This window comes from Monopterus albus, unplaced genomic scaffold (genome assembly GCF_001952655.1).
Source record: "Monopterus albus unplaced genomic scaffold, M_albus_1.0 scaffold4.1, whole genome shotgun sequence".
Lineage (NCBI taxonomy): Eukaryota > Metazoa > Chordata > Actinopteri > Synbranchiformes > Synbranchidae > Monopterus > Monopterus albus.
In genome coordinates this window covers 7,273,996-7,284,649 of record NW_018127884.1, presented here as the reverse complement: position 1 = coordinate 7,284,649, position 10,654 = coordinate 7,273,996, and the positions used below count along the sequence as shown (strand labels likewise).

General features: G+C 38.1%; 2 protein-coding genes across 2 annotated transcripts in view; both read right to left on the bottom strand.

The window, feature by feature from the left end:
• Positions 1-341: 341 nt before the first annotated feature.
• ogfod1 (2-oxoglutarate and iron-dependent oxygenase domain containing 1) lies at positions 342-8,419 on the bottom strand. The gene is made up of 13 exons (XM_020605210.1): positions 8,088-8,419; positions 6,971-7,116; positions 6,843-6,889; positions 3,927-4,027; positions 3,704-3,820; positions 3,530-3,621; positions 2,866-2,994; positions 1,446-1,559; positions 1,301-1,374; positions 942-1,204; positions 730-858; positions 585-643; positions 342-506 (listed from the first exon to the last, which is right to left on the bottom strand). Exons 1-13 carry the CDS (start codon positions 8,245-8,247, stop codon positions 357-359), a joined length of 1,581 nt encoding a protein of 526 aa, XP_020460866.1. The 5' UTR covers positions 8,248-8,419; the 3' UTR covers positions 342-356.
• A 650-nt stretch (positions 8,420-9,069) lies between these two features.
• nudt21 (nudix hydrolase 21) overlaps positions 9,070-10,654 on the bottom strand; it is a 5,138-nt gene continuing 3,553 nt past the window's right edge. The window contains exon 7 of the mRNA XM_020605307.1: positions 9,070-9,504. Within this exon, the coding sequence (XP_020460963.1) occupies positions 9,483-9,504 (22 nt within the window). The 3' untranslated portion in view covers positions 9,070-9,482. The remainder of the gene's footprint in view (positions 9,505-10,654) is intronic.

Here is a 10,654-nt window from a genome sequence, read left to right as displayed (position 1 = left end):
TGTTCTCACAGACTTAAGTGTGCAATAGTAGCAGCAGTGCCGATCTAACCAAATCTGAAATTTCTAACTGGCTTGAAATTCATGTTTGCTAAAAGACAGCTATACACTCTAAATGACTTTTAGGGGACTGAGAATTTCCAAAATGGCAAAACTTAATAAACACATCTGTTTTTCTGTTTAAGTTTTCCAACAACTGCTGGTCCAATAATCAAATGGCTGGTTGTTCAGAGCCAAACAGTTCCCAAAAGAAAAGCTCACGTTATATTATGTCCTTTTCTCTGGCTGAAATTTAAAAATGTACACACCACTTAAAGAAGATGAATTAAAGAACTAACAAGATATAAATATATGCATTTTTATTCATAGTACACAAAAGAAAAGTCATAAAATGCTCTGCAGGCAGAGTCAGAGGCGCTTTTGTGGTTGACATGTTTGACAAATTTGAGGGTTTCTTTGTCTCTGTAGACAAGGGCGAGGGAGTTTTCCTCTGGATACACTGTGAGAAGCTGAAGAAGACGAAAATAAAGCTATGATGAGAATTACACACATGTGCAGCAGCACTTCATACTGTGGTTAGCACTCACCTCCTCATCCTCCTCATTAGCAACATAACACGTGAAGCCTCCAAACTCTGACTGCCAGTCTATGAAAGACAATTAAAATTTTATAACACTGATGGACAGTTTGCTCTTCCTGTGTGTGTGTGTGTGTGTGTGTGTGTGCACTCACCAGCACAGCCAAAAGGCAACACGAGGTCCAGAGCGTGCTCTGCCTGTGCAGCCTCTGCATCATGCAGTAGGGTGTAGCTGCCATGAGACCATCGACGCAGTTCACCACAACATACAGGTGTGCTCAGCGCTAAAGAATGCACAGGCGTCAGAACACACAAACAGAGCTATGTAGACCTGCGACTGAAGAAACCAACTAACAGTGACACACACCTGTCTCTCTGCTTGTATTTGCATTTGCTGATGGTGATTCAGTTGAAGACGCAGTGGCTTCCCCATCCTGTACATCCTCTGGCTTGTTGTTCTCCTCTTTCTCTTCATCTTTATTCTCCTCGTCATCATCAGCAGGACACAGGTAGTGCAGTCGCAGGCCAGTGAAGTTGGAGAGAAGCAGGAAGAAAGCCTCTGAGCAAAGCAGCTCCCAACATGCACTCACACACTCAGGCAGGGTGTCCAGAGAAGCCACTTCATAGCATCTACAAGCACACAGATAGTGTTAAATACAGCATGCATGGAACAAACAACAAATATACCATGACAGTAAGTCAAATCATTTGTAAAACGTCACCTACCTCTTATTGGGTGGACCTCTGCTCAACCACTGGACCTCAGCAAATGCTTCATTAACCTCCCTGAACTTTTCCTCCTGAAGACAAACACATAGCCAGTCAACAAGAACTTGTGGACACATGCAAGGTACATAAAACAAGAAATTACCTTAAGAAAATCTTTGAGCTGAATTTCAGAGCTGTCCTCAAACTCCTCCTGAATCTGCTCCTGATAGGAGATGTCCAGGTACACTGGATTGACCCACTCCAGCAGCAGTGTCTCCTGTCATGAACACATAAACACAATGAACATGTAAGCAGGTATGTTGGCTGTCCTTTAAAGGAGCAGTCTGACATTTTGCAATGTACAATTGTTTGCTTGCTCACACCTGTCTGTTACATATGAAGTTAGAGCCAGGCTATCTTAGCAACGCATACTGTAACCCCTATAAAGCCGCAATGCCATTTTTACACTTTGTTTTTTGTGTGGATTAAACAAATAACATACAGTATAATCTTTTAAAATATGAGCATTAAAGGTGTTGGGAGGTGGATTTTTTTTTATCTTTGGACAGAGCTGGGCTCAGTATTTCCTTCTGTTTCCAGCTTTAAGCCAAGCTAACTGCTGACGAACTACACAACTCTCATTCTGTAAAAACATGCGCTCCAAAGTTCTGAGAGTCAAATGCAGCTTCAGGTGTCCCACTAAGAAAATTCAAGTCAATGTGTTTCATAGTTTACAGCTTATTGCCTTGCTTTGCTGCAGTGAAGGGATACGTTATAGTAGTTGCGTGTAAGTTTTAGCCCGTGTTTACCACTGGAGTTGTGCTCAGAAATAACGTGGAAATGAGTTTGTTGTTGTTTTAACACCAACTTGGAAAATCCTGAATTATTCCTTTAAAGTACAGAAGAGATCTTCTGGCAGCTTTGTTCTGATGAAGGAACTATAGTCAATCCTATTTTAGGAAAATCACTATCCTACAAGATATATGCTATTAAATGATATTTTTTGGGAACTTTACTAGAACATATTGAATCAGTTAGAATATTTCCCCCCCCCCCATCACCCAGATGATTTACTGTTAGTGCAGGAGGCGGAAATCAAATCAAATCAAATTAAATTTTATTTGTATAGCGCCAAATCACAACAAAAGTCTCAAATAGACTCAATTATTTATATTCTTTGTTCTAAGGACGGTATTCATTATATTGCTGCTCTTTTCCATGCAGCTGCTTGTTAACTGAACTCATCATCTGCATTGGGCTGCTGCAGGTGTTTGTGTTCTCTCTCTCTCTATTTGAGTCGGCTACATTATGGATCATGTCTAATTATTCTTGTGTCTATTTGGGTCAGGTCTGACTATACTCCGGTCCCCCTCGGATGAGGACTCTCTTTTGTGAAAATGTATTTATGCACATTGAGTTCAGGAAGGTTTTCCACTGGTTTATTGCAGGGCCATAAAGACATCTAACATCTAACTAACATGAACTCTGACAAGGAAACAGCTAAATGTACTGTATTTCCAAAAAATTCCAACTATTCCTATGAAGACAGTAAAATAAGACAGTACACTTTTGGTGAAACCCACATCTCTTGGTAAGTGTGGACTCCTCGGGACAAGGGGCTCGACCTGGCGAGGAGGGCGCTCCAGAGATGGTCCATGAAACCAGCCACTCAGAGACAGACGACACTTATCCTGTGACAAAACCTCTGACACCTGGAAAAACACAACATGCTGTAGATCTCCAATCACTCTCTTCTTTGGGGCAACGGCAATTTAGTTTTTTTTGCCCCATAGAATTCAATTTAATACCTTTTTCATGGTCACACTGGCCAAAGTGTAAGTCATACCAATGAAAACCAGTAGGGATAGAGGCTTAGAATTATTTATCAGGTGCAATGTGAAATAAACATCAGGTTATTTACATTTATTTTACATATCAGTCATTACCTTCTGTCATTTTGTAGCAATCATTCCTAATAACACAATATATTAATCAATAAATAAGCAGCAGAAAAAGGACAGACAGAGATATAACTAAATAACTTAAGGTGAAGGGTCTGGAAAAATAGAGGTGGGTTTTTCAAACCAGGTTTGTATACAGAGACATTTAAGTAACTAACAGGACAAAAAAAAATATGATATTGTAAATGATATTTAAGAGTTTCTTCTAAGGCCTTAAACCAACGCTTTTAAGACATTTAAGACCTGCAGATACCACAAATATTAAAACCAGAGGACTTATTCTTACTTGGTGAAAGGAAATTGGAGAAACTTCGAAGAGGACGAGTGTGTTCCAAGAGGGTACAAGTGACTTCACTATACTCTGTGGCTGGAAATGATCTGATGGCAAAGATGAAAAATATACAATACTTCAGTTGTCAAAAAGCACAGAAAAACACATATACACAAAAAGGAAACTCACCATCTGTTGTGTACAGATCGAGGGTTCCCCCTTCGCTGCTCTGCCATGGGGGCACAAGATAGATAATGAACGCAACACGCCTCCCCTCCAGCTCATCATCGTGACACAAAAGAACATCTAGAAACATGAAAGGGTGACATTTTTTATTTAATAACAAAAAAAATACCAAAAGAACCTAAAAGTATATCAGTCCTTCATGCTCAAGTTTTAGGACTAAGATCACCTGTGTATTCATATCTGGCACAAGAAATATCTACAGTGGGCTCCAGTTCAACCCCCAACACTTCCCCAAGCCAGGAGCGGAAACGCCCAAACAGTGCTGCCCTGAAACAGTGACACAGAAAAAATGTCCTTTCACTGTGAAATCGTGTCTTGTGTATCAAGTGCAATTCGTAATAAATGCCAATTTACTGCCATGGTGTATAATATGAATACATTATATGTTGTATAATTTGCACAATGACAATGAAGCACAACATTTGCCCTTGTATAAAATGATAAGTTGTATCTGCAACACCACACAGACTGACAGTTTGAGTGCCTGAAAGCCACCCATGACATTTTGTTGTGACATAAATAATAGATGATCTCAAGAGGAGGCCATCATTGTGTATTCAATTATGGTATTTATTCTCCAGTGCTGTATTTCTTCAGTAGGTATACCACCACACAAATAAGTACTTGGAAGAAATGACACATTGCAGATTCTCAACATAGAATGTCACATTTGTAATGGAAAAAAAACAAAAAACACAATATTTCTAAATAAAGGAAAAGTCTGCGCACTGTTTTACTATCTGGGAAATGTGTGAGTGTGAACGTGTTGTCTTAGATTCAAACGTGACACCCAGCTCATTTTGATTTTGATTTATACTTTTGAGATCTTAATTTTTTTTTGTTCTTGCCTCAAACACTGAACCTCCAGGCAGCGTTTGGCAGCATTTACATCTCCGCAATAACAGCTTTGTTTCAAAACATCTATCTGAGAGGCCCCAACATTTACACTGTTGTAATACCCTGCATGTGCTGCCCAGTTCATCAACATCACCACACTGAAGAAGAAAGAGTCTTTCCACTCACACAAGTATTACATTGTCCATGTTATGCTCACATGTTGTGACTGACTGCACCTGAACACATTTTCCATTACGTTTACTGCACAGTCCCAGTGTTAATAGAATCAACAACACTACATGAAGTAAACATACTAATTAGGAGGCAGAGGTAGAGTTTCTGGCTCCACCTGGTGGAGCTGATGTATAACCCCAAAATGTCTCACTACTCTTGGATCAACATCTCAGTTTTTTACTTCATTTGCTGCCGAGACAAATAAGCTTATTTTCAAGCAAGTTTCAATAAATGAAAATCACACAAAGAAAGCCAAAGGTTGCTTGTTGAATATTTTTGGAATATGCACTGCGTGGGAATGACAGCACCACGTTTTGTATTATTTTTTAAAAAGGATGTTCTGATAATTTTTGTTGTTCTCTCAGGACAAGGTTGAGTAAAAGTGGTTTAAAGTGAGGCAGGAAAATGTATCTACCACATGTGCTTAACAGTAGCACATTTCAATTTGTCAGCTGAGGAAAAAAAGCCAAACTCTAATAACCTGCCAACAACATAACCTAGATCTACACCCACACTGTTATTTTGGCCACTTGGGAGTAGAAGAATAAGTTGTGAACACAGCACCGATGCATTATCACAATAACAGTTAACTTACACAGCCAGCAGTTATAAAACAACATTACCACTGATTTGATATCCTGTTACTGGTCACCTGGTGAATCCAAGTTCAATATTCACCCATTTTTAGCTCTGATTTGTTCTCTACCAAGTCCTGAGAGAAATATCTAGTTCTTATTGTGCATTCTGCTAAATGCTCCATTATGTTCACCAGCTGGTCTGTAACTGTGCCAGTCCTATAAGATATAAACAGCAAAAATATTTAGCAAATATTAAAGGCTAAGAATAAACAAATTTAGCACAGTATTATTATAAGGCTGTTACTGAATGGGACTTTTGTCTGATGACAACAAAACTATTGTGAACGTGTTAGTAAAAAATGTCTAATGTCCAACAGAGGTGAGGAGTTATCCCTAAAGTCTTATGTTCATTTATAATCGTGAACAATATGTAACAGAGTGTGGATTATTTTCCCAATAAAAGACCAATTATCACCACAGAGCCCTCTCATGTCATTCTGCGCTGCAGAGATGGAAGCTGATAAAACATCTACACGGTCAGGAATCAAACTGTGCACTTAAAATACAGCGCTGATCATCATCGAAGATGTATAATCCCCCAGTTTGTTAGAAACTCTGCTTTAAACCAGAGTGGTTAATTGATAGACAAACTGCACAACAATGCTGCTCTAAGGAAATATCGATTTATTATTTATCACATTAATGTAAAATCTTTTGTCCCTGTCAGGATCCTGTAGGAATGATCACTCACTTTTTCCAGTGATCTGGCTGGTCATTGGTCAGGCTGCTGACAGGTTCAAATCTGATCCTCTGAGGTTACCATGGTGATCTAGCCTGATTAAAAGTGAGTAAGCTTTGTGGTACCAGAAACTTGAGCTATGCCCAAAGTTTGCTGAATAACCCACTAATCTTCGGGATACAGGTCTCAGCATGGAGCATGGGTTGCTGTTTTCACATTGGAACTGGAAAGACTGTTAAAAAACATAAACCATTGTGACTTTAAAGAAAGGTAGGTCTTCTGACAGGTAGAAAATAGGGATGTTACCTGACTATTGTGCTTTTAACTAAAGTAGCTTTGTGTCTGGTAGAAACAACCTATCAAGGACAACTGTAACCCAGGTGTCAGCAGAGATTAAATGAGCATTAACTTCATGGTTCAATCCCAGCTCTTGAGCAAGTCCTTAAGACACTGCACTGTTAAAAAATAAATAAATAAATCAACCAAATGATGAGCTATCAGAACAGAAGCCTCAAATATAAATGTGTCTTATGTTTTTTGATAAATAATGTTCATGGCTCAAATTGTTAGAACATTTATCCACACTTCACCTTTCTCAACATATCTCCTATGTTACCCAATAACTGATCCATAAAATACCTCCAACACTCTCTAGTTCTGTCATATACATACATCAATACATGATATTTATTACCTCAGTCCAGCGACATGTGGCTCAGTTCTCTTCCTCAAGTCATCTGACTGGATGGAAACAAGAAGACAATATGACAACAACACAAACCCACTGGAATTAAACTGTGAGAAAATTGGTTTGATCACTACCTGCTTAAATTTGTAGAGATCATTTGACTTCTCATGGAAATTGAGCTGAAGCAATTCTCTCTGCAGGTTTTCTACAAAGGTCTCGCTGCTGAGGAAGTTTTTAATAATGCAGTGAGGGAAAGGGTGGCAGTCCAACTCCAGATCCCCTGCACAACAATAACAAAAGATAATATGTCCAACTGAAATTTTTAACAAATAACTATAGCCAGGCAAAGCATTTTAGACCAGTGTTGACTATCAGCACTATTCAGTTTTTACATACAAACAAAATCAGGTTCCTTAAGTTTTAGTTCACTTAAGAAGACAACTGGAGACTAAACATTTCTGAACTGCAATTTTTTGTTACTAATGTGCACCAATGCTGACATACAGCATCTATGATAAGCTACAGCAACTATTGCTGGTCAGGCTCTATAATTTCACTTGTGCGTATACAAAAGCTCTGCCAAACCAACCAACCACCTGAGTTGTCATTAACCAAAATCCCAAAGTTTGCTTGGTTATTTTAACTATACACTAAGTTGGCAGTTTATTGGGTACACAAAGTTAAAACCAATGCAGTCCAACACAACATTGCTGCAATAAATCCTCCTTCATCAGGGCAATAATGTTTAGGTTCAGGTGAAATAGGAGTTGATCCACCTCTACGGTCATTTTGGAATATGTAGTTTATGCTGCTGCTGAACTGTACTACAACTGTGTTTCCATTCTATATGAGGCTAGCCTAAATGACAAAAACTCCCTCTATAATGCAGCACAGTTCCACAGCAACATAAGCTACAACCTCCAAAATGATCATACTGTTGACTCAACATCTTTCTGAACCTCAGGTACACACTTGCAAAATACTACGTAGAAGGAAACTGCTGGGTCTTTAACAAAAAACAAAACAAAACAAAAAAAGCAGAAAACAGAAGACAAAACCGTAAATGGAATGACCAGTTATCACTGACGGAAATAAAGCCTATAAATGTGGGGAAAAGTAAAAGACAAGTATTCTAATAAGACTAATAAAATACAACATACTTGAGAAACGTTGTTCTGATTTTGAGACAAATTAGTAATGCTTATAATGTACAAGCCAAGCCGGGAGAGTGCTTTCGTTGACTTCACCCACCCTGGCTGTAGTGAGTCCTCCGGCTCCATGCCTCCTTCACTGCTCTCGTCACCTGCTCGTCTTCTATACAAGAACAAAGTTTCGCTGTTTCGTCACAATTCTTCTTCTTTTTCTTCTTCTCTGTTGTGCTTCTGTCGTCCTGCGGTCGTTTAGAGGCCATTGTAGAAACTATCTGGACTTAAACAAGGTTCACATGCAGTTTATGGAGAGAGTTTACACATTAGTAAAATGTAAGGTGTGGAATGGCCTGAGCGTCGCGGGTAAATGGCGTCATGAAAGGGAGACTGTGTCCTGAGTACAGACTGTCAGGCACTCAGCACCTTCTCGGAAAAACGAACAAAAATACTGAGGTGTTTTAATTTTTCATTAAATGTGGAATACTTATGAAGGAGGAAAACTTTGATTTCCAGGTAAATAATTTGATTCTGCTAGGTAAACGTTTAATTCAAAGAATATTTAAAATACATTTTTAAAATCCGGCTTGCAAAATTTCTTCAGTGTATGATGGACAAAACCCCCCGCCCCTCCAAACCTTTTTTATTTACCAGGCCCATTTATGCTGCTTCAGTAGGACCACTGGTTAGGTTAGTGAAGCAAATCTGATTATAATTTGGAAATGCAAAGGCTGACAAACATATTTTAACCGTAATGGGAGTGTAATAAACACTAAAGGCCAAAGTCCTTGAATATAGTTCTGATAAAGGGTGACGCAATTAGGATGTGCAGACAACAAATCATTTGTTCCTGTATTGTAATTTTCCGAACGCCTATTTTAATTCTAAAAACGAAAACCATTTACATCCAATAAGTGCTGTCTACAAACAGAACACTCCCTGTTGGCTTGGGCCATGTAGAGTGACCTGTTGAACAATTTATCATAATGCCTTCATCTCAGTCTTCATTTAAGTGAGAGGTAAACTAAATAAAACAAAAAACAAAATTAAAAATCTGTTTCCAAAGAGATCCACGCTTACTTTGAATCAGTCAGCTACTATCTGGACTTTATAAAAACATACTCAAAAGACTGCTTTATTAAAAAGAAATAAACAACAGCATGGTTACAGGTTAAAACAGGAAACACAATGTTGTAGTTTGTTTAATCAAACATTGGCCTCTTCTGAGAGGACATAAAATCAGATTATCAACACTGGAATACAGACTTTCATGCTTACAAAAACCAGCAGTTTCTTCAGATTAAAAAAAGAAAAAAACAAACATTAAATGTTTATGCTCTTCTAACAACAGTATAAACAGCTCTGTGGACTGTCAATACACCCAACAAGCTTTTTTTTTTCTTTGTGAAAACTGAGTTACCACATTGCGTCTCATCCTTAAGCTTCACTCACACATGGCTGCACTCACAGAGACAGCTGGACACACTCCTGTTCACTCAAGTCAGTTGTAGATAAAGTTGAACCTATAAAACAAAATTATGAAAGAAAGCGGTTTTCACAATAATAACATGGCACTTTTTCTGTGTTTTCCTATTTCATCGTTTAAGTTTCAGAGTTATGGCTTGAGTCTTCCTGATGTTACTTCCTACACCAAGGGTCCACTCAGATCATCCCCTCATGATATTAATAGATTTCTGTTCAATAAATCCATTACAAGCTATTACAAGCAAAACTTTAAGTCTAAACACATAAAAATGTCTACACACCAAACTGTGTGACTGGTGCACTGGAGGACAATGCAACAAACTCCTGCACACCGTTTTACATGCTGTGGGTTCAATTCATATAAACCCTTCTATTTATGCTAGGCCTTCATCTGCTGTCTTCAGTCTTTATCTGCAAATGCACCTCCTGTTGCTTCCTGGCCTGTCTTTGTGCTCTTTGTGCCACCCTGCTTCACACAGCTGAATCTTGTACATTTGATTTGATTTTTGATTGATTTGATTTATTCATTCAAGCATGTAAAACAGTTGATATGTCAACACACATAATTTTACACATATCCAACAAATGCTAATCCAATATCAATTTGCTTATACCTATTACATACTTGAACGGAGTAGGAAGAAGTTACACTTATCTAGTCCTACCCCATGACATCATTTTACAACTTTTAAGTCCTAAGCAATATCTCTACATAAATAATTATCCTCTACACCACACAAGTAATATACTACAGAATTATTACAGAGTGTTAACATTCTACATAATTACATTCATAGATAATTATCTTCTACACCACACAAGTAATATACTAAAGAATTATTACAGAGTGCTAACATTCTTACCCCACACCCACAATGTTCCATCTGATTAATCATTAAACCTGTTCTTGAATGTTGGGGGCGCTAAAATAGAACGAGTACATTCAATTATATTTCTAGGTGTCATAGTTGATGACAAATTCTCCTGGAAATCGCATATCAGATATGTTCAGAACAAAATAGCAAAAAATATATCGATATTGGCACGGGTGAAATATATTTTGGATGGGAAAGCATTACGCATTTTGTATTCTTCATTGATTTTACCATACTTAGAGTATGGCGTTGAAAACTGGGGAAATACATACACAAGCTCACTTCAACCATTGTATATATTACAAAAAAGAGC